A 23,964-nucleotide genomic window follows, 5' to 3' on the forward strand; every position below is an offset into this window, starting at 1 on the left:
GGGTCACATGACGCTTGGAGGAGGATTGGATGGGATCCTGGGGCCCAATTCCGTATCTGGTAAGATTCCTTCCCGCCTTATTGTATGAGATCATACGAGATGAGAAGGCCGCAAGTTGACACATCTGCAACTTCAAGACTGCCACAGATTAAGATGTTGTTTCACAGAATCCAAAATTGTGATAAGTACCAGGCAAAACCTTCCATGGGCTTGATCGATCTTGATAATGGCCTCCGAAGTCTCTCGATCATGGGACTGGATTCGGTTTATTCTGACTCCTTTTATTTCAGTTATATACTTATCCAGTTATTTTGTCGAAGAATTCCTTAACCAAAGCTTATTCGTTCTTTCACGTTCTGCTCGGAATTTTCCGAAAAAAAGAATTAATTGATTGTAGAGAAACTTCTTTTTATCAGGAAGTGATGTGGGCTAATATTATTTTAAGAGAAGTCTAGAAACCAAGAACAAGCCTTAGGAAGACGGAATTTCTTTTTCTTTTCTCTCCCTGAAAATGAGCATCAATTGATGGAGAGTTTATCAGAAAGGTTGCAGTTATGAGTACAATAAAGCTTTCAAGTCATAAGCAGAAAAGAATTACATTTTCGCAAGGACCAAAGGAAGGATGAATGCGTTTCCTGCTTTGTGGCGAGAGGAACTGGGTAACACTGATCGGCACTGCTCATTTTCGATTGCGCACAGGAAATGGAAGAGCATTGGAGGAAGTTGCCATGAACATCTTGATGAAGCGAGCGAAGGGAAGAACGCCAATTGCGAGATAAAAGTCTTCCTTACTCATTTATAAAACCGAAAAAAAAAATTATCATCATTATTGTTTCGAACATTACACATTGTCAGGAGCCCACCACTGATGGGCTCCTGACATTGTCACTTTGAACTAATCCGCAAGTAGGTAAGCTAACCTAGGAGGGCCAGACAAAGAGTATGACATTCGAACTAAATTATGATAAATAAAAAAAAGTACAGGGACCACAAGAATAAGAACCGAATTATTTTTTATAAGCTACCGTGACAATTACCTAGAGTGTCAGTCATGCATACATAAGGATTATTACTTACATTTTCAGAATTGTTACTTAAGTGCTAGTTAAGGATAATATATTTCCTGCTTCCTCGTACATACTATTGTCTATTACTCGTTATTATCATCATTTTTTTTCAAATGATTTGTGATATATTGATATTGGAATTTTCTTTGTTCAAGATCTCGTTAAGTAAAGTGCTGAGTTTTCTTTTAAAGGCCTGTTTTTGTGTTGCTAAAAGTTTTTGCCAGTATTTGCCAAGGCCTCATGAAGATATCACTGGACCTCCAAATATCGTTGACAATTTTGAGGCGTTACAAACACACAAACCAAAAAAGGTAGACTGCGGGCTTTTCATCCATCCCTCCCCTCCCTTGACGCTTTAGCCCCACCCAGTTTCGTGGTTTCAGTTCAAGATAATCTGCCTACAAGAAAATCGCAGAGTCAGGTTACCGCGAGAAGATGGACTTAATTTTAGCAATGAACTAAGAAAACATACAACTGATCGAAAATGAAATCGATACAATTTCCTTCCGTCGCGCCATACTTAATTAATTCTTGCCTGTACGTGCAAACTCTAAGAGATACTCCCAAAAATCATGCCACTTCCGCGCGTGATTGCTTACCCGAAGGATAGCGGAATATTTGCAAAAATGACTGCGTAGATCTCTTTAAAATTCCTAATATTAGATTTGGTTCAGTGCCCTACGTGATTGAAATACATTCCTCATTCAAAATAACAGGGCGAGGTCGCAAAGGTCTGACCCGCTTTGAGCATACTCATCTTCCGGTCTTGCGCAGTTGTCATCTTTTGACGTTGACGAGCAATTGAACTCGCGAAGGAAGTGCGACGGTAGCTATATTTATATCCTTTAAGACCAGTCATCGGTTAAATCTCTAAATCATGAAGTCCAATCATTCAATGTTAGTTCTGTGGCTAGTCGCTATATTACGTGGAGTTTCTGGAGAAGCAGGTAAGAAGTCACATCCCTCTCCATCAGTGGTTTTAGACGACAGGAAGATATTTTACTTTTTAGTCCCGAAAGATCGATATAAACTCTCTCGATAAGATAATCGATTGTTAAAAGTGTTGCCAGGTGTAGTGTTGTTCAATGTGTTTGAAATACGTATGTGGGATTATACATATGCATTGAAACAATATGATTTAGCAAAGGCTGTGAATGTTAATTGGTTGTGATTTTCGCTTTGCGTTATCACTCGTGTAGTGTCGAACCTTTCAACTTTTGAATGGTTTAAATTCAAATAAGATTCCAGCTGCGAGTTTTGCAAATAATTTTGAAGATCAACTGTATAGCTTTGAATTTGATTGTTTTTGTGACGATAATTATTTCCTTATTTTGGTCGAGTGATCGTTTTGGTAGAAGTTGATAAATAAAGCCCTATTGAAGTTGTAATCCGCTCTGATCTTTCGAAACTTTTCATATTCGGCAATAGCTTCTTCATTTGACCACCAGGATTGCACAAATACATGGTCAAATAGGTTATTTGTTATGATGCGAAGGAAATGAAAGGTAGAAAATTAGACGAAAATTACTTTGCACTTGCAGATGGACTTGTGTAAAAATATGCATAGAAGGAAAAAATAGAGTTATGAAACCCATGATAAAGGTATTAAAAGAAAAAAATATGATTCCCTATGATGGCTTAAACTTCAGGCCCTTAGGTTTGGTACTTTGATGCTCTACCACTGAGCTAAAGAGAAATGTATAGTGAGCTAGAAAAATATTAGGTTAATATATGACAGGTCTCTTAAGAACCAGCAATGTTGAAAGCATCTTATGAGTTAAAGCAATAAGAAAGGTAGTAAATTTTACATTAGGTTAATTTTTTCTTGCTCCTACATTTATGATAGGATGAATGATATCTGTCTTTATTCCCTTAGAAAGTGTAGCTCCAAATTTAATGTCTTACCTGTACCACAGTGTACATGTTCTTACTAGATCAAATGTTTTGAAGGAGAGAGGGTAAGAGGGTGGTAACCTACAATGCATTAGCATGGTCTTTGGGAGGAGTACAAAGACTCATGGTAGCTTCTTGCAAGAGAAGCAAGGAGATCTTCCAGGAGCTCTAAATGTCAGTTTATTAATGAGTAGACTTGGCATTTCAATCAAACCTTCATTATTCAGAATTTTTGATTGTGCAGACTCTGGTCCCATTAGCTATTAATATATATGTTCATATTTTCAATCATCTGGACTCTTGATTATCTGCACTATTTAGCCCGGTCCCCAAGAGTATGGATAATGGAGGTGAGATTGTATAGCACTTGTCTTGTTAATTTATTCTATGAGAGTAAATACCACCCTATGACTCAGCTTCATAACAGAGAAACAAAGAGATGTGCAAGTCACTATTCAAACCAGCTTGTCCATTTGCAGACTTTGTATTTACTGGTTTTTTAGTTTATTCTGTAAGAGTTTACAACATTCCTCCATAGAAACTCTTGTTGAGGAACCAGGATCAGGCCTTTGGTATTGGACTGTTGTTAAAGAAAGTAAAAATGGTGCAGGGGTGAGTTGTTTTATTTGATTAGCCCATGCTGTAAAAACCATTATTATATGTACCATTAAACATTGACATGGTCATTTCATAAACCTTTAGACTTTAAAAGTGAATGGTAGAACATGAAGTTTTGACCAAACTTTGGTTATTTTCAAGTGAATAGTAAGAATGTCCCAATAAATATATATATATGTGTGTAAGTGGTATAAAAATTTTTTGGAAGTGTAAATGGACAATGAGAACATACAAAGAGAAGAAATAATTAGAAGCTATTTAAAAATCCAAATTAAACGTAAAAATAAAAATTAGAAACCTGATTAAAAACCTTTGCATGAATTGAGTCTGACTGCACATTGAGAGCTGGTCTCAGTTCTTGAATAAAAACATTTTGTAAGGAAGCAGCCAAATTTATTTGTATACTTCTTTAAAACACTAAAATTCTTTGTATGATCCATTGGGGCCAACAAATGGTTGTCACAAAAATGCTTGCCAATCGATAAAGTTGAATTTCTGTATTCTTGAACACATTGGTGCAGATGGCAGTTTGTATTAAACTTTTTATGCTTCTTACATGCATACACATATTCATTATGATATTCTTTCTATTCACTTGAAAATGACCATAGTTTGGTTGAAATGTTGTGTTTTACCGCTCACTTTTATTTTCAACTGTGGTCATTGTTAGATAAATACATATTTTGTAACATGGTTTCCCCACTTTGTTATCACAGACATTATGGTAAAGGGGAGTAAACTTAAGAAATGATTTAGTATATCAAGAAGGTCACATTTTACATTTTAGAACTATGCAATAGTTAGATGAGTTTGTCTATTGTTCTTGATTCATGTTCACTACACATTTGATAGTTTTTTAAAGATTGCAGTAACTCACCTAATAAATATTCTTTACTTGTGTTGTATAATTATGTGATTGAGCAGAAGGTTTCAGTACAATGTACCTATGTTTTGCATACACCCAGCAACTGCATAGTTAATGTTTTATTGTTAAAATGATTGAGTTTTTGCTTCTCTTGTAGTGGAGCCATCCTTCAACTCAATCAGCAGCTTACACAGTTTGTGATATCATTAACAAAAATGAGGAACCAAAGAACTGGTTGCTAACAGAATTTATTGATGTCAAGAATGCTAAACGACTTGATATTGAAATAAGATATGCCCTCCGTAACTGCCCCTCAGCTAATGCAGGGCCATTCTGTCGAACAAACTTCTCCCTTTATTCTCATGATACTGATAAAAAATTAGTTCCTCCTCCAGACCCAAAATCTAAGTTTCACAAAGAAATTGTAATAAGCCCAAAAACTCTGCCTGCACCTGGTGAGCTCACAACAGAAACATTTTATGGGTCAGTGGTAACTAAAGAAAAGGGAATTTATCTGGCATTACTAGACCAAGGAGCCTGCTTGATAATAAGGAAGTTTGTTGTAAGATATCGTTACTGCTCCGAAAGTGGTGCTACTTTGGTTAAATTTCCAAGAACAGTTGCCCCAGCAAATGATGTCAATTTAACCAAACAAGAAGGAAAATGTACAGATCCTAACTCACATAAAAGCAGCAACGGCAAGTTATTTGGTATGTGTCTTAGTAATGGAGAATGGAACATTACAGGTAACTCTGCCTGCTTTTGCAACGATGGTTATGAACTCACCAATGGATCTTCAGACTCTTTGGCATGCAAAGGTTTGTGCTGCTCTTAAAACTGGAGCTTGCCCTTGTAGAATATTTCAGCATTGAAATGGGTGTGTGTATTTAATGTATAGTTAAAAGTCTTCACACAACTTATTTGTTGATCATTTGATAGAAAGCTTAAGAAAGGTTTGATGCATCTTCAGTTGACATGAACATGGACTGTTTATCCATGCTACACATGTCCATTTAAATTCCATCTGTAGACATACACTGTTGTACAGTAACAGACTTCATGTTAAAGAGTGACTTTCTAAGTAAAGGAGATCCTCTGAAGGGCTGTTGTCGATGACAATGGAAAAGAGGAACAAATAAAAAAGTCGTGAGGTGTGAAGTCATCTTGGTGACCAAGAATCCATTGATGGCTTTGATTATAGTTACTGATGGATCTGATTATCAAATTATACTGTATGTTTGTTTCTGTCCTTGCACCATCTGCATCAGACAGGCTGTCTCACCTGGACAAGTATGTTACAGGGTCATTGTTACATTGTTAATGCGTTGAGAAGGAAAGGCTTGCTGATGAAATTGCACATTGTTTCATTTTAGAGTGTCAGATTGGCTTCTACAGGAATGCTGATAGAATTTCAAAATGTCTCCCTTGTCCTACAAATTCGGCATCTAATACTGGCAGAACTGGTTGTACATGTGATAAAGGTTACTACAGTTCATCTGATGAGGCAGATTGTAAAGGTATATTAATTTGTTAATATGTTAGTAATCATTACAGATTAATAAAAGTTCTAATGTTTACTCAAGATCATTTCACACTAAAAATTATTAATTATGTTATGTCGATTAGAACAATCTAGACAATAAGGCTTGTGATGGCTAAAGCTGGTGTTGGTTGGGGAAGGGAGGGGGTAGGAGGCACAGAATGCAGAGAAAAACATCTCAAAACTTAAAATTTATTAGTCAGAAAGTACTGATAAGATGACCTACACTGTACAATGTCATGAAATGCTGGCAAGATACTAAAGGAGCTGAAGACCCCTCTTGTCAGAAAATGCTGCATATGAATCTGGTAAAAGCTCATTAAGTCTTTGGCTACCATTTCCTTTATCATATTCAATCAACATACACAGTGTAGTTTTAGTGTAGAATTGAGGTTTACAATTGTTTTGGATATGGATATGTACAAGTTTGCAATCAAACATTATTCCTTTTGCTCGTAGAGTTGCCAAAAGCTCCACTCAGGGTTAATGCTACTGTGGTCAAGACAACAGTTGTTCAGATCAGTTGGCAGCGTTCACCTGATGATTTTAAGAATGACCCATTAACATATGCTGTAGATTGCTTTAGATGTACGTCAAGCAAAGACACAAACTGCAAGGAGCCATGTAACCCAGGCATAGAATATTCACCAAGTAAGGAAAATATCAGTGGTGTTGAAGTGGCTATTAATGGTTTACCACCATCCACTTACTTTCTGTTTCGAGTTTACTCAGTGAATGAGTTGAATCAACTGGAGCAGAACAGAGATGATTGGAACTTTGCAAAAGTTTTTGTCAAGACAAAAGGTATGAAACTCAAGTTCATTATTCTTACAATTGTGTTTATTCATATTCATGTAAAATGCAGTGTTACTTAGGACTTTTCTGCACCTGTAAAAAGTTGTTTATTCAGGCAAATTTTGTGTTATCACTAAGTGCAGATGGTTTGTCGCAACTTTACAAATTTGGCTGAAGCAGACAAATCTTCAAACTGCCTACAAAATTTGTCTCAGGTAAACAAAAATGTGCTAGTTGATCATTGTCATAAAAGCTACAACAAGTGTGTAATTGAACTGAAATCAGTTTAATAGAAAGGCACAATTTGTCTTTTGTTGCAAAACTCTAGGATTCTAAAATTTAAAACAACTTAGGATGAATCCTGGAAATTGGAGGTGGAATACTTTGCCAAACTACATTGACTAGTCTGATGAACAGATCAGGTGCTGACAGAATTTGATGGCTTTGAAATTTTTAATGCAAATGCAAAGGAGGGAACAAACATTTGTCCTTTAATTTTGTCTGATCAATTCTAGTTTTATCTGCAAGTGCGGAAAGGCCCAAAATCTATGTTGTTCAAGTAGCTTGTGAAGCTGGTTGCAGAACAATGTCAAATTATTTGCCAAAGAACACAGCATTGTAATGCCATTGGAGTCAGTTACATTAAAAAACTTTAAGATGCATACAGAGCTCAGGAATTTTTATGACCTGGTAGAAATAAATAAGAGGATTCTCAGCTATAAGATGTGTATGATGTGATGTCCGCTAAGACAAAGGCAGAAAAAGTCGAGATAAACAAAACCCAACAGAACAAAAACTTTCAAACTAAGTTGCTAAATTTATGATGTTGTAATCCCATGAGGAAACATCATTTTAATTAGCAATTGAACAGGATAAGCTTTGCAGACCCAGCCACATGTTCCTTAGAAATTTAAAATTTGCATAGACCAGTGTGGGTCTAGTGGAACTAGTTGGATAGTCTAGATGCCAGGATGAGTGCCCACACATATACTTAGCCTTAGAATATCTTTATTCTTATATAATTTATTTGTTTGTGTATTGATCAGTAGCTTAATATGGAAAAAAGAAAACAAAGTCACTGACTGAAATAAGTGTTTTTTTTTCTAATTTCATTACTTACCCTTTTCTCTTTCTTTTATTTACTAGTGTCAGCAATTCATCCAACTGAAGGGAAAACAGGTACTAAGAGTAACTGAATTAGAATTTTTAATTTCGCAAAATTTTCTCTGTAACTCAGGATGGGTTGATATTATTGTAGACATACTTAAGACTACATACAAAATGTACAGTATCAACATTAGAACAGATAAGATTCTCTTTCCTAGAATTAATGGCTTATCCTGGATATTTCCTTCCCTGCCAGGTTCCTCAAAGACAGTGCTCAAGATGGTGTTATACATAGCAGTTCCTATAGTGGCTGTCTTGGTCTTTTTAGCTGTTCTTTTTGTTGTCTGTTTCTGTAGGTGAGTCAAAATAATATTTTGCAAGTTGTCCTCCTAAACAAAGTTTGGGTCTTAGTAGTAACTATAACCAAAAGTTGCATATGCAAGCGAATTAGTGACTTAGACAGAATTTCACTGTACAATATCAATACAATATCAAGCAAACAAGTGATATCAATTAGGGGATCATTAGTTGATCCAATATTAATGGTTTTAGTTTTGCGTCTGATTAGTTGAGAGACTGAGGTGAATTTTCTCAACCAATCACTAAGCGAAGTAAAGCAAAACCAATCCAGTTCTGGCTTACTTTTGCCACTCAATTGAATTTTCTCAATATTGAAATTGGCGTTGATCAAATTACAGGGGAAAGACTTTTGTTCACTTTGGTGCTGCACACTGTTTTTTTTTTGGTCAGTTTTTGTCTTCACTAGAGTGTGTACATATTTAATTGCACTGTTCATTTGTGTTCACAGGGGAAGAGATAAAAAAGGCTACTTAAAACCAGTTGAGTTGAGAGATGGGCAAGGTACTGTACAAAAAAATTTACTTCCTTTATCTTCCTCGTACCTGTAAAGCTTAACTTCACACAAGCATTGACAAGATATCTTTTAGTCAAGGGGGTTGTTCCTGAATCTGGTTTTGTTTTGCAGTGATTTTACCAACGAGAGGCCAGAGACTTTATATTGATCCAAGTAATTACGAAGACCCTGAGGAGGCTTTGAGAACGTTTGCCAAGGAACTGGACAAGAAATGGATCACTTTGGAACATATTATCGGTGGAGGTACATGGTGCTAAGCGACAGAGCGCTTTCCGATTAAGTGTCATGAAACCAAAACCTACGTTATTAATAAAACGACTGATCAGAAGAAAGGAAAATATTTTTAATGGCCAATGAGAACTCTAAATGAAAGCATCCAGATTGCCTAAAGCGCGGGAAAACGCGGGCGACCAAGTCGTGATTGGTTTCAGTTTGGCATTCGATTGGTCGAGAGTGGCGCGCGTTTTTTGGACCAACCACAGAGCGAAGTGAAGCAAAACCAATTTTTGGATTCCTTTCGATTGAAAATTTCTCTATCATACAAGTTTAAACTTATTTACGTGAACAGTTTGAAATGAAATTCTTTTTTTAATGCAGTCGATTAAGCGAGTGTATTGCTTTCGTTTGAGCACAATTTAAAAGGGAAGTAAATTAATGTATGAGTGAAGAGGTCGACGTAGTCGATTTTAGGTTTTAGCATACGTAAAACCAGCTTTCTTGCGCGTGGAATCACTTGGCTGTTAAGATTGTTAAATTTGAGAGCCATCGGCGAAATAGCGGATGGTCTTTTTGTAGTTTCATTTGACTCAATTTCGCATCTTGATTCGTTTTTTTCCTCCATTGAAAGTCACTCAAAGCGTAGCGTCACAGCCTTGATTTTAATAATTGATATTTTGCAATAACGGTTATTGATTGAACTTATTTTCAGGTGAATTTGGCGATGTATACAAAGGAACTTTGTCGAGACCAGGAGAAGATACCATCCTTGTTGCTGTCAAGACGTTAAAGGTAAGTACACTGTTGTTTTATTCCTAATTTAGTGGGTATGTCATGTGATAGTTTATGTGTCTTACATCTTAAGCGAACAAAGATAGTTAGAGCTTTTAACGAAAGATAAACGTTTGTCTTGCGATATGGTCACTTCTGATGTCGACCGCAGATTAACATCGTGATATAAACGGTAACACTTCACTAAAAGTTGAATCACCGTGATGACTAACCGCAACTTTCTTAACGATATTAAATACAGTATATGGTGTGAACCTAGGAGTTACATTTGATTGTGTAGTCTGCTGGTCCGTTTCAAGGAGAGTATCCTCCTGAGATGAACCGCTGTAGTTAGTGGTGAATGACGTTTCGACATCTTTAGCGGGAGTCATCATCAGAGTCAATTGAAGAGTGATGAATGGAATTGACTCTTGAATCTGATGATGACTTCTGCTCAGGTTGTTAAAGCCTTAGTCATTACCACCATCAACATTCCAGGAATACTCTCTCCTAGACGATTAGACTTCGCGATAACATTCAAAGCCTCTTATTTTGTTATGAAACAGCCTTTTTTTTTTTTTACTTTCCATTTCTTGAAGACAAAAAAAGTCCTGGCTGAGTGACTGACCGTGACTCGAAATTTTCACTCTCAGACTTAAGGACTGACCCACTGACTGCCTGACTCACCGACCAACTGTAAGACGAACTACACCAACCGAATGACGGAAAAACGAAAAGACAGATGACAGCGAGATATAGCTTTGAATTTTTCCTGGCCATTTTAAAATTGAGGTTATTTCCTTGTCTATTTTTACACAGACTGGTGCTCTTCGTAAGAACCGCCAAGACTTTATCGGCGAAGCTTCCATTATGGGCCAGTTTTGTGACCCGAATGTCATCTTTCTCGAGGGTGTCGTTACTAAAAGTAAGGGACCAGTGCATGCACACAAAAGCCAAACAACAGCAAAAGCTTAACCTTAACATCTTTAACAAATAGTGATGAAATAAATTTAATTTGACTTGCCGATAGAAATCAAGCAAAGGAACGCTGATATAATGGCGCCTTGCTAGAATCTTGGAGGCGCCAGTTTTGAAAGAAACAGATCCTTTGTGACAGTTTCTAACCAATTTTCGGTTTAATTAACTTTCAATCTTTTTTCCCGAGCTTTATAGCATCAGTTTATAGCCAAAATGTAACTTTTGACATTAACTCTCAGTCCTAACTGATTGACACAGTTTCATTTATTTTTCTTTTGAAACAGCCTCACCCATGATGATCGTGATCGAATTTATGTCCAATGGTTCTCTCGACAATTACCTCAAGGTAAGTGTTGTAACTGTCCAACAATGAGGAATATTTTGGCCGTTGAAATTTTTTCAAGCTGACTCGTAACTGCCGTTACTTTGACTCATATTTCTCATATTTACACTGATCTCATATTATTTCTACACAGAAAATGGACGGAAAACTTACAGCGCTGCAGTTGTTGGGAATGGCGCGAGGTGTCGCATCAGGAATGAAATATCTCTCTGAAATGAACTTTGTTCATAGGGTAAGGGATTTTATACACCCTTTATCCCGTCGTTCGTTTGCGTTCTTCCATTACTCGTCCCCCCTTCTTCCCATCGTCCGTTCGTACGTTCGTCTGTTCGTTCGTTCGTCCCTTCACCCCCCCCCCTCCCCTCCGCCGTTCCCTTCGTCCCTTCGTCCTTTCGTTCCTTCGTGTTGATGGTCTTAAATTACCCCCACTTCCTTCGTCCTTAATTCCGCTCAGTTGCAAGAATCAGACAAGTTCAAAAGTCTCTATTGATCATTAAGGAACGTACGAGCATTCGAGGTTGTGACCTCGATGTTAGAAATCCAAGGAACCGAATTTTGAATCTGTTTGTGTTTCCTATAGGATTTGGCTGCACGCAATATTTTGGTATCAGAGGGTTTGGTTTGCAAAGTAGCAGATTTTGGTTTGTCTAGAGAGTTGGAAGACTCAGCTTATGAAACCAAGGTATGTGTACCATGTAAATTCACCCATTGACCTTAGCATAGTGACTAGCATCTAATTTCTCCTTAGCATATCACCCACGAGAGTACTAATATTTCTCCTTTTCATAATGTTAAGAAATGTACAGAGAACAGTATGGAGAATATGCTTACTGATCTTAGGGTGTAAAGGGTTAAGATCAGAGCTCATGATGTGCTGTGTGATGTGATTGTCTAATTTTCAGTCTGCCAGAGTAACGACGTTCATTGCATTCACTGATGGGAGAGAAAAGTCATCCATAATTCTACGGTCAATTAATAAACCGTTTTCAAAACAATCCGTTCATCTTGTCACGTTTTGCGTTTTCTTTGAATTTGTGGTTATGTGCAGTTCCTCCCTAAAGTCATGAGATGGTATCTGTTTTCAGGGAGGCAAAATTCCTGTCAGATGGACGGCATTAGAGGCAATTGAGTACCGTAAATTCACTCCAGCCAGTGACGTTTGGAGCTATGGTGTCTTGCTATGGGAAATCATGTCATTTGCCGAGAGACCTTACTGGGACTGGGGTAACTATGAGGTGAGTCCGACCATTGAGTGACCTGTGACAGGCTAGTCTATGAGCCTTTGTGTTTATGTAAATACCTGTGAACAACTAATGGTTTCCTTCTCGCCTGCTCCACGCTTACCTTGCGTGCTCTTTAACGCGAGGGACTCGACACGACTCGAGCCAACCAGGTGACTTGACTAAATACCAGTCCTTTTTCCGTTTAGTCCTGCGCTTTCCCTCCAAAGAGACTAGCTTTGTAATCTTGAAACCATGCAATCTGAATGTGGCGCTTAAAGCTTTCTTTGTATTTTCTCACAATAAATTGTTATTCATGCTTTACCAGCTTGTTATTGTATATTTATTATTTTTGTATTTTTTTCCAAGGTCATGGAACGAGTCAAATCAGGTTACCGTCTTCCACCTCCAATGGTACGTGTCTGAATTAAAATATCACTGAATTTGATGTAGATTGAGAACTATGGCCAATCTTGTAAATTATCCTGCTTCCACACACCTCTTAAGAACTATGATTTGGCGACATTACATGCATGTTCCGATTTGATGAAAATGAGTCAGTCGAAAAAAACTCAAGTTGCATGTGGGGAGTGCCTGATGACCCAATGACGGTTTTTTGGGGTGACGAGGAGACTGTTGTGTCTTCCCACTAGATACTTTTCAATCAACAAAATAGATGAAGTGTTGCTTGGTTTTACTTTATTTTTATTCTTTTCCATTTCAGAACTGCCCAAAGGTCATTCATCAGGTCATGTTGAACTGCTGGAATGCTGAAAGGAACAAGCGACCGAAGTTTTCAGAAATTGTGAAGAAACTCGACGTCCTGATTCGATCTCCTGATAAACTCAACGAAGATACTAGTACAGTTCCCAGGTAAGATAGCTTGTATAGATACTATCATATTACCGTATTCTCACTTTACGGTCGACAGTAGTCTGTTTTATTCCTATTTGTTACATTTTCAATGACTAAAAATCACTCAGAATGGCTTTAACCCTTTAACTCCAAGAGGCGATAAACATTTAACTTCTCCTTATAATATTCGTACATTATCCAGCAAACAAGTTATAAGAAAACTCAAGCTTATCGGGTAAAACTCGTTATCTTGATCTAACACCATATTCTCACTTTTAATTTACAAGGAAATGTTTAGTAGTTAGAGGGGAGAATTAACAGTGAGATATTGGGAGCAAAAATATAAACCTGTAAAGGTGTTGATATCCTACCCTTGAGGGACAGCGGTTGTCTTGCATTTAATTTGAGTGTAGCCTAATTTGAGGGGTTTTTTTTCTGTCTTGAGTAATTGATTGCGGAGAGTGCTGTTTTACTTCCGATGGAATTTTTAGACTCTCCATGGTGTAAAGATTTTAGTGTATGGTCCCATCGGGGAATCCCCATTGAACCCATGTGCCATAATAAATGTGTTTGATGACTTGACGTTTGGTGCTTGTATTGTCACTACCAACCTGGCAACCGAAAAAATGATACGACCAAAGGAATTACTTTTTTTTCCCCCTTATTGGGTATAGCGTGACTTATCGTAAGAGTAGTGTGACTTGCCGCATGATTATGTATAGTTTGAGTCACTGTATACTTGGTGTTACTTGTTGTAGGTCACCCAAGATGGAATATACTTCCATGACAACAGTGCAAGAATGGCTGGAGAGCATCAAGATGGGACAGTACCATGACAAGTTCAACAAAGCAGGCTTCACGCACCTTAACCAAGTAGCCAATAATGATGACCTCGACCTCAACGAAATGGGCATTAAGCTCATTGGTCACAAGAATAAAATTCGCAAGAGCATAAGGGAAGTGAAGAAAACCTTGGACAAAGATTCCCTTCAAGTTGTCTAACTCTTAGCGTTGAATTGGTAACGAGCCAGCTACATTTTTGAGTCGGACTGTAAACAAGGGCATGCGCACAAGTCAACAGCTATGGATAAGTATATCAATCAATAGAGATGGACAATTACACATAAACGAAGACGTTTGTTTAGAGTTTTATTTTCTCGGTGGAACTAAATATGAGAATTTAAAGATTTTCCTGCATTTGCTTTTAGAAAATGTATCTTTTAAGGATTTTATTCAATTCAGAACAGGCTCGTGACTTAGGTGTAATGTTATTATTATTATTATTATTATTATTATTATTATTATTATTATTATTATTATTATTATTATTATTATTATTACTTTTAAAATAACTCTTATCTTTGTGTTATTACCATTACCGGATCATTGTCAGTGTCTGAGCAACTGGGCAACTACCCCTCCCCTTACACAACATTAATTTAAACTTGTTATCGGTTCACTGTTGTTGGATAAGGGGAGAAAACGGTGTGCATTTGCCCAGATAGATCTTACTGACATTGATTCCAACTATCTTCTCTATAACGACCCTTCTTCTTCTGGCGAACATATAAGTAGACCAGCTAGCTCAATGCATTAAACTTAAAGTGCGTCAATAATCGATTTAATCAGCAGATAGCATTGCATTGGGAAGTAATAATTTTGCGGGAGATGATTATACTCAGTATAATTTCCAATTCCGCACTTTACTTCTTAGCATTTGGAATCGGTGTGATAAGTTGTGGAAGACTCATGTCTCTCTCAAAATAAAGACAGTAATCTTTTTCCTCAACGTTATTTTTCCTAGACTGTGAAAGTAGGAGGAGTAGAACAGGGAAAACCATTCAAATTATTCAATTATATCTCTCAAAATAAAGACAGTAATCTTTTTCCTTAAAGTTATTTTTTTCTAGACTGTGAAAGTAGGTGGAGTTGAACAGGGAAAATTATTCAAATGTAGAAAAAGTTGCTGGAAAGAATTGTGCAGTTAAATATATCAAGTTAGGTAGTTAATCTTGATAAGTGCCGAGCCAACTATCCCTTTTAGAAATACGATTTTAATCCTAGCTTGAAAAATTCAAGTCTCATTTTGTCAACATTTGAACAGAATACAGATGGGGCTTCTTTTCTCACTTGGTGTAATTTGAGTTTTCAACGTCAACAGATAAGTTAGGAATTATTTTTTAATAAGTTGAGTAGATTTTGTAGGTCTTTTTTTAATCAAATGCGCTTAAGGCTTTCTTGATTTAGTTTCGATAACATAACATAATCTGTAGCGAGAGCGTGTAAATATAAAATTCTCGGCCATTATTATATACATCCTTATGTGGAATATCATAACTTTGTTTCGTGTTTTTAGTGTACAGTTACGAATTATGAAATAAACAGTATTTTGAAGGTTGTTGTAAGGAGTTGTTTTTTTATCAACAATAACCCATCTTCCTTTCAATTTTGAAATAGTGACAACAACCCATGTGCTAGTTAGTTAAACTTTAGCCGTTTGTTGGACAAAACCGCGTTTTAAACTTTACTGGATTTGGCAGAATGTTTCATCTGAACAGTTATTTTTATGAACAGTGTCAAGAGGGTCGAAAGCGCTGACTGTGGTAGGAAATCTATTTAATCAGGAAAAAAACTCTCTTTTATAAAATAATTCAAATAGTACGCGCGCTCTGATTGGCCATAAAACCATTTTACATGAGCGTATGTAAACACGGTTTTCGTTCCTCTTTCTTTAGTTCTTCTATAATAGAAATGTAAAATAGATTCCGTGTTTACATAGCCTGATATAAACACGGAAACCATTTTTATATTTCTTCAATAGAAAATACGCAAGGCACACCGTTAAGGGTAAAACCGCAGTTTGGATTAGACCTCGTGTAAATGCCTTAAGGCTCCATATCAGCCTCTCTATTGGATGCTACTAAACGCACGGAGCTCCATCTTTCATAGGCACTCTGTGGTGTTAAAAAAAACATCTGCCAATCCATCGCGAGGTTAACCTCAGCACAGGATTCCCTGACAATTCTCCAGTACCCATCTTTACTCCTGGATGGAGACAGGTATTGAGAGAGTGAAGTGTTTTAGTTCTGCCCGAGAGCACAATCTCATAATCGAAAAAAAATTTTAAAAAATTAGAAAAAAACCCAGTAAAGTCAAGTTCTTGAATCCATTTATTTCATTTTCACAAAGCAAAGATAACTTATCGTATTGACCTATCAATCAGTCTTCATGGAAAAGGTTCAGAGTAATTAAACAACAAAAAAACTTGTCGCACTGATTATACGTCAGTGTTATCAGAGGCTTCTTAGTGTAGCATTTCGTTAGACCAGATGCAGAAAACCCGCTTTTCACTCAATATATCACAGATTTGACACAAAAATTTTTTGATAATAAAAATTTCAGTCCAAATAACAGGAACTTCTGTAAGACAACTACAGCCTCATTCAAAACTGAAAATATATTCATATAAAGTTAGTTGGTACGTACCCTGTTATAATATCGGGAGTGATTTAAAGGAAGTTTCAAATGATATGGAAGTTTCAAGATTGTAGGTTATATGTATTTTGAAACATATATTTCAACTCTTAAAGACGGGTAAGTGTTATATCTCACGGGGTAAAATCGAACATATCTGGCAACGCCAAAAGGCGAAAGGAAATTCTTTACCACATCATTTGCATTTGTGTTTCCAGTGAATATCTGCGAGTTTAAAACAAGAGAAGAACACAGCTTAGGAATATAACCTTATCAAAAGAGAAAATTTCTAAACAAAATACACCCAAAAGACAAACAAACAGGAATAAAAAACAAAAACAAAAAAAGCTGAAAGTGCAACCGTAAGTCAAGTGAATAGAAACAAATATAGAGGGACAATAATTTGAAAGTATGATCTCCCATTATTTCGATGTGATTTATTTTTAAGGGGTTGGGTTTTCGGACAGTAAAGGAAACAAAGACTGCATTTTAATATGCTGCTCTAATCGCCTTATCAATAATCGACTCCGGAGAAACAAATAAAAGCAAGGCAAAAAAAAAACAAAAACAAAAACAAGAAAAGAAAAAGAAAATCAGAGGATAAATGTTTTATACTCAAATGTATTTTTCGTCAAAAAGAAAAACTGAAAAGAACAATCTCAGTTTTAATTTAAGTTATAAATATAGACAAGTTCATTAAATTTCTTTTAAGTTACACATTGAAGAAAATTGCAAAAACACTGCAGAGCAACGGTTAGAAAATTCCACTTTGCAGCCCAAGCAATTTGAATATACTTACTTTATCCACACCGTCTTCCTGATAGAATTTCCATATATTTCCATCCGTCGAGAGTTTGATTTTATACGCAGTGACCCAGTCAGGATAAATCCAGCCATTACCCTGAGTGGCCACTGCACAGACAGACAGCATTGAACCCATATCGACTTGAAGCCAATCTTTCCCAACATTTGCGGGATATTTGGGTTCCCATGATCCTCCTTGCCTTTGGTTCCAGAGCCTTCCACGTGATGCATCGAAATGTCCAGCGAAGGAAGAGCTTGCTGTCATTCTGCTATCTGGTACTTTGTATCTATTCTGTACACCGATCGCCTCACACACTGAGAAAAAGATCGTCATTCATTTGGATTATTTAGGGATGAGAACTTAGGTTATTTGAATATGTTTAAGAAACTTGAACGTGCTTACTGAAAAAAGAAGCAAAAAAATGAAATGTAACAAACCAACAAATAACCACTACCCAGAGCAATCATTATTTATTACCTGAAGTGGGCGAAGGATTCTGGGAGATCATATGAGTTTCCGGGGGAATGGAAAGGGGATGGGGGGGGGGGGGGGGAAGTCAATCGTCGCATATAGAGTATAAAGGGGGGATTGTAGAAGATTGATTGCCAGTGAGGGGGGGGGGGGGTCATCAGAATCTTACAAAGCCCGACATTCTTGTGTTTGACCCAAACGTTTAGTTCATGAGATAATCATGTTTTACGACTGGGTTAGTGACTGACCTCTTTTCTTGATCTTAACAGTTAGTTCCATAACAGAGGCCACATTAACGGAAATCTGTTCCAGAGATGCAGTACAAGTATATCTCCCCGAGTCGTCACTTTCAGGGCTCCAGATTTGAAGTGTTCCATCTTCGCTGACATTTGATCTTCCTTTGGGCAATTCTCCACCCTTCTTCGCCCACGTGATAAAAGGTTTGGGTTGACCGGTCGCCTGGCAACGGACGGTGATAGTTTTGTTTGAAGTTGCTTCAAGTTTGGCAGGTGGACGAACCGTAAACTTTGGCATCGTCACAACAGTCAGCTTAGTGTACGCCGAATGATATCCAATGCTATTGGAAGCCATACACTGGTACAAACCAGAATCCTCCATTCTAGCATTCGTTATTGACAGTTGCCCGTTTCTAGGAACGGCTCTATCTTGGTTCAGATTGTCATCAACTTTAAACCAGGTGAATATCGCTGGAGGAACGCTATTATTTGCGTAACATGTTGGAAGAGTGATAGCTTTGCCCTCGAGAACGAAAGATGGCCCAAATGAAAGAGAAACCTCTGGTGAGCCTGGCGAGAAATAACAAGGAACACTGTTTAGATTCCTAGTTAATGTTCTGTCTTAGTGCATGAGAACGTATCAAAAAAAACAAAACGTACTGATAAGTGACTTTCCATCCAGTGTTTAAACCTTTCACTCACAGAAGGGATCAACTGTAAGGTCTTTCTACAATATGAATTTGATAAACTGCATCAGAGTTTAGAAGCAAAAGACTCAGTGAAACACATGTATAAGAAACTGCAGAATTGTTAGCCATTAACCATTGTTTTCTCGTCCCTGACAATGTTTATTCGTAACTAAAAATGTATGAATCTTCAATTATCGTGAAGGACATGGTGAACCGATCTATCAACGACCTTTGTCTCTTTCTATATGTGTTCGATATACCTATAAGTGGACATTATTAAGCGAAAGTGCAACTAAAGCTGATGACAAGGAAACTTTTAATGATGAAGAAACCTTTAAGCTTTCAAAAAACAGTATTTGTAACTCAAAAGTCAAATATCTCGAGTAAGCTTCATGGGGTGGAAGGGGGGGGTGGGGTAGCAGAGTATTAAGTAGTAATATGCAAGAATGTAAAACAAAAGCTATTAAGCTTTTTATTCTGAAATTAACATAGGAAAGTTTTGCGAAGTTAGAATCTAATAATTAGTGATTTTTTCGAATGGTATTAATATATCATTGCAACCTACTTTGTACAACCAGATCAACTGTTTCTTCAATCTTCCTCACAATGTTCTCCGCCGTGCAAGTGTACCTCCCAGCATCCATCAGCCGGACGGAGGGAATCGTTATGAGCCCATCTGAGGTTACCGTGGCGTTTTTGTTAAGTAACGATCCATCAGCCCTAGACCAGGATACTCGAGGCCATGGATTTCCACTAGCAGAGCATCTAAAAGAGGCAGTAGTTCCTTTTAAAACAGTCAGCTTCCTTGGAGAGATGGTTACTTTCGGCGCTGAACATGTTTGGCCTGGTTCGCCCTTCATACCTGTGTTACCCCGTGGTCCAGCATCTCCTTTAAAACCTGGAGTACCCTGTGGGCCGGTATCCCCCTTCATCCCTGGGGTACCCGGTGGCCCGGCATCTCCTTTGAATCCAATTTCTCCTCTAATTCCCGGTGGACCCATGAATCCTCGTTCTCCAGGTGGTCCAGGTGGTCCTTGTGAGCATGCGCAAGCGTTGAAACTTCTTTGAAGCATCGCCTGCAAGCCAATGGTGAATTCTTTCATAGCTTCTTCCATATAAGCCGAGAAATTAAATGGTGGTAAACCATTTCCGAATATATCTGTATAATTCAAAGGTGAGTTTTCACCGAAGATGTCTGTATAGTTGAATGGAGAATTGTTATCGAAGATGTCTGTATAGTTGAATGGCGAATTATTTCCAAAAATCTCCGTTAAGTTGAATGGCAGATCTGTATAATTGTACGGTAGGTCTGTAAAATTGAATGAAGGGTTAGGAAAATCGTCTGGTCCGTCAGCTGAGGTTTCCCGTTTGAACCGCTGATGAATCGCTTCATTGACTACCTCCTTGCTTGATTTCAGGGTTAAGTTTCCTAGTAATTAGGAAATAAATGGATAAATAGCATCATTTCAAATAGTGTCTTAAAGGACCCTTATTCTGATAGCTTATTGATAGATAACCATTTGAATCCAAGAGGTTTTTACTATGCGAATTCCTCCAACAAGCTGTACATCTTTTCCAATATTTTGTTTTTAAAACGTTAAAATGGGTATTTTTCGAAAAAAGAATTATGAAGGTAAAACTCTTTCTCTAATTTTTTCCCTCAATGTTTAAGACAAGGCTTAAAAATGGTTTTTCGAACAATCCTAACCAAGTTTGATCGATCGTTGACAGATCAATAGGTTCCCATCCATGCCGACCTACAGACATCTGCTTCTTCAATAGTCCATTTTATAGTTGTGTGTTTAGTTGCCAAACCTTTGAACAGGAATGAGGCTAAGGGCGACCTCGTTATGATGCAAACCTTGCTGCTTTTCAAATGCAAATTACTTTGTTGTCATGCTAACTAGATACTGGTCTCTATCACAACAAGGTTACCTTCAGCCTCACTCCAAATCAAAGGCTTGGCAACTAAGCACACAACTGTAAATTGGCCTATTCAAATGAGTTTAATCCTTTTCACCCTTCAGTATGCATGTTCTTTGTACTGTTCTCTTTAAATTTCCTAACGAGCTTGCAAGGAGACTTTGTTCAAAAATCAAAAGCTTCTTTATTTGGTAATTATTAAGAATAGAATTTGGCTTTTACTTTCAACTTTGATTACATCTGTATGGATTTTGGTTTAAACAAAGTAAGAGACTCTTATGACAGGAGGGAAATGAGGTAAAGGGGTGGGGTGGGGAAGGTTGTTACATTTAAACTGTTTCAAAAATAAATCCATCTGTATCAAGTGACCCAAGAGAAAACAACAAAGTGACCAACAACAGCAAAAAAGAAACAGCAAACAAAACATTCTGGTGAGGGATTTCACCCATAAAAACCATGCATGAGACTGATTTGAGCAACAGGTATTATTCTCTTCACAATTTTTTTTTCTAGCGATCCAACTTTAAGTTGCCAGAAATTATTAATCAGCTGATTACCATACCACATTTATCTAATGTACCTTTCATCGATGCCTTTGCCATTCTGTGCTTCAGCATGGCAGTTGCTTTTTCAAAAGCTTCCAACTGCTCATCGTGATTATTCAACTTCAGCTCGATTCTGATGTACCCTGCGGTGTATAGAAGCAGGCAGAAGGCAGAAAACAAGATGCCTGGACTTACTGAAAAGCCATGATTTTTCGACCTGTTCTTTTGCGGTTCGGAAAAATCCATCGTGCGCACTTCAGTTCTGAAGCATCGGTTGTGTATCGCGGGAATAAATATATTAGCAGCAGTGAAAATTTATATAGCTAATTTAATGCTATTTCTATATATCCGGTTTATCCTCTCGCGTCTGAGCATAGGAATGAAGTGATTAACGGTGATCCAATTACTTATTGAACCGTTTTAAGATGATTAGTTCAACCTGCATTGACGTGTTTTTTCTGTTATAGTAGGCCGATTGTTCTTTGAAATTTGACGTCAATTCCCATGTTTATTTACGTTATAGAGGGTGGCTTTATTTATCTATAAGGCTCATTTTACCTGCAACTATTGTAGTTACAGAATTGCCGCAAGTCTGCTCGATTTTCATGTACACTGATCCTTCAATATTTAATTTTTGAACAATGCTAAGCTGATTCTTTATTGTGGAAGAGAGAAGGCTTTGAATAGAGGACACTTTGACCCAATCAGTTTGTTTAGAAAACAAAGTAACAAACCTATCTAATCGTTATTGCAGTGACTAAAAAAGAGAAAGTCCAGACAGGCGAACATGCAATTTAGCCCCTTACGTTTGTTTGTCTTAAAAAAGGGGGAAAAAGTCAAGATCCGGTTTTTGCGTCAACAGAACTTGCCTGTCCTGTCTAGAAGCTTAGCTATTTTATTGCTATGTGACACTTATTACAGTAGGCGTTATGCAATCAACACTTTCCGCGCATTTGTACTAAATGTGCGCTCAGCACGTACACGATATGAAATTCCCTGTGCCTTTGTTTTTTTTTTTAGTTCATTAGGACGACATGAAGAAAAGGCCGTGAAATTACGTGGGTTGATACATCTGAAATACTGTTTCTTGTTAATTTTTCAACGGGGCAAACCTGTCAGTAGACACTTTATCAAGTAAATTTCGTGCAAAAGCAACTAGTCTACTTCACGCACTAGAATGACTATTTACTGACTAGAAATTTCAAATTATAACCTTCAATTTGCAAGGATGAGCATCCTTGAAAGAGCCAGCTGCAAGTTTTGAAACCTTTTTTCAAGAAATTTGGCTCTATTAAGGTTTGCATTACGCACAGCCATGCCGTTCATCATTTAGTAAGCGGTTCCTTTGATATGAAACTACACCACAGGATTCTAATAAGCCGTAACAAAACAGAGATCTCTGCTTCTTGCGTGCACAAATTTGGCTGTGAAGATTTTTAAGAGGTCCGTATTTTGACTTTGTTCGACTTAAACGACAGACGATTAACAAGTATGCGTTTGTCTCTGCCTGCGTTTAGCGCACTGCAAAGGTATGACATCATTATAACAGAAGCTTTCGATCTTTCTCCCTGCGAAAAAGAGATGTGAAGTTAAATTTCATCATGTTTGCTGACGTACTTTTTTTATATCACTAAGATTTATTCTTTTTAAGATGAATAGAAAATCAAATCAAAAGGACCCTCGTCACTCGTCAAGAAAGCATGAGGAAAAATATATATTGCAGGTAAAAGTCATCTGCGTCAGAAAATAAAGGAAAGGAAAAATCCTGCAGATCAAATTCTGTGCCCACTGACTATCTTGTAATTAATATATTGACAGAGATGACAGTTTCAGATCAGCGTTGTGCGTTATCCCGTGTGCGTGGGCTGAGGTGCACAACTGTTCGTCATTGCAATTTTCCTGGATCTACTTGTAGTTTTGCAGGTTCACACAGGAAATATTTTCTTTCAGTTTAAATTTTATTTTAATATCACTTATCGTACAAGTTAGAATTTTCCGCTTTAGCCGCTCATTATCAGCACGCATTATGACAAGCAAAAATGCTTTAGTGTTTCCGCACGGCATAGGTCTTCAGCTAAATATTAGTTGCAAATACGCTAATTGTGCGACGCTAGTTGCAGAATATCGCTCTTAATAACACTTAAGAAGGGAAGAGGGGTAGCATATATTTTTATCGTGTGGAGAAATAGATAAGTATTGTAAGAGGAGTAGAAGTTAGCAAGGGAAAATTTCATCTATTGAGCGATTTTGAAGGTCAAGACTCGAAAGATCGGAAAAGATTTTCACACGTGGAGAAATTACTCTGTTAGTGAGGAGGGAAAAAAATTAGGACGTTGTTAATAGAAGGAACAAAAACTGAAGCCAACGAGAAGGTAAACTGATTTTTGGAAATTTGAACAATAAAAAAAACACCTCACGAGATTTGAGAGTTCACTCCTCACCTAATCTTATTAGTGATTCATTCCCACAAGCCGAGGGGTTTTTCCCTGCAAGGGCCCAGTTTTGGGAAATATCGAATTAGTTATGAGTAAAAACTTCCAGATGTCACTTGCGCAAAGCACTCTTCTGAATAAACACAATCGCATGGTCGTCCGACTTATTACAAATTCAGGGAGAGTGAAAAAATATATTTCATCAGAAAAACAACCCCTAAAACAAGTAGGCTACGTCGAAGAGAAG

General features: G+C 37.3%; 2 protein-coding genes across 2 annotated transcripts; one reads left to right on the forward strand and one right to left on the reverse strand.

The window, feature by feature from the left end:
• The first annotated feature begins 84 nt into the window (after positions 1-84).
• Positions 85-15,536, forward strand: LOC113669011 (ephrin type-A receptor 4). The gene is made up of 18 exons (XM_089214104.1): positions 85-2,014; positions 3,499-3,572; positions 4,601-5,261; positions 5,817-5,960; positions 6,443-6,787; positions 7,925-7,957; positions 8,142-8,241; positions 8,694-8,746; positions 8,871-9,002; positions 9,688-9,767; positions 10,566-10,671; positions 11,009-11,070; positions 11,201-11,299; positions 11,648-11,749; positions 12,153-12,302; positions 12,657-12,701; positions 13,012-13,160; positions 13,901-15,536. The coding sequence occupies exons 1-18, from the start codon at positions 1,945-1,947 to the stop codon at positions 14,142-14,144; spliced, it is 2,649 nt and encodes an 882-aa protein (XP_089070230.1). The 5' UTR covers positions 85-1,944; the 3' UTR covers positions 14,145-15,536.
• Positions 15,537-16,294: 758 nt separating this feature from the next.
• On the reverse strand, positions 16,295-21,576 carry LOC113669012 (uncharacterized). Its single transcript, XM_027184999.2, has 5 exons — positions 21,321-21,576; positions 19,383-20,246; positions 18,141-18,698; positions 17,416-17,735; positions 16,295-16,841 (listed from the first exon to the last, which is right to left on the reverse strand). The coding sequence occupies exons 1-5, from the start codon at positions 21,529-21,531 to the stop codon at positions 16,695-16,697; spliced, it is 2,100 nt and encodes a 699-aa protein (XP_027040800.2). The 5' UTR covers positions 21,532-21,576; the 3' UTR covers positions 16,295-16,694.
• Between the last annotated feature and the right edge of the window lie 2,388 nt (positions 21,577-23,964).

Source organism: Pocillopora damicornis, chromosome 8 (assembly GCF_964200805.1).
Source record: "Pocillopora damicornis chromosome 8, jaPocDami1.2, whole genome shotgun sequence".
NCBI classification, from domain to species: Eukaryota; Metazoa; Cnidaria; class Anthozoa; order Scleractinia; family Pocilloporidae; genus Pocillopora; species Pocillopora damicornis.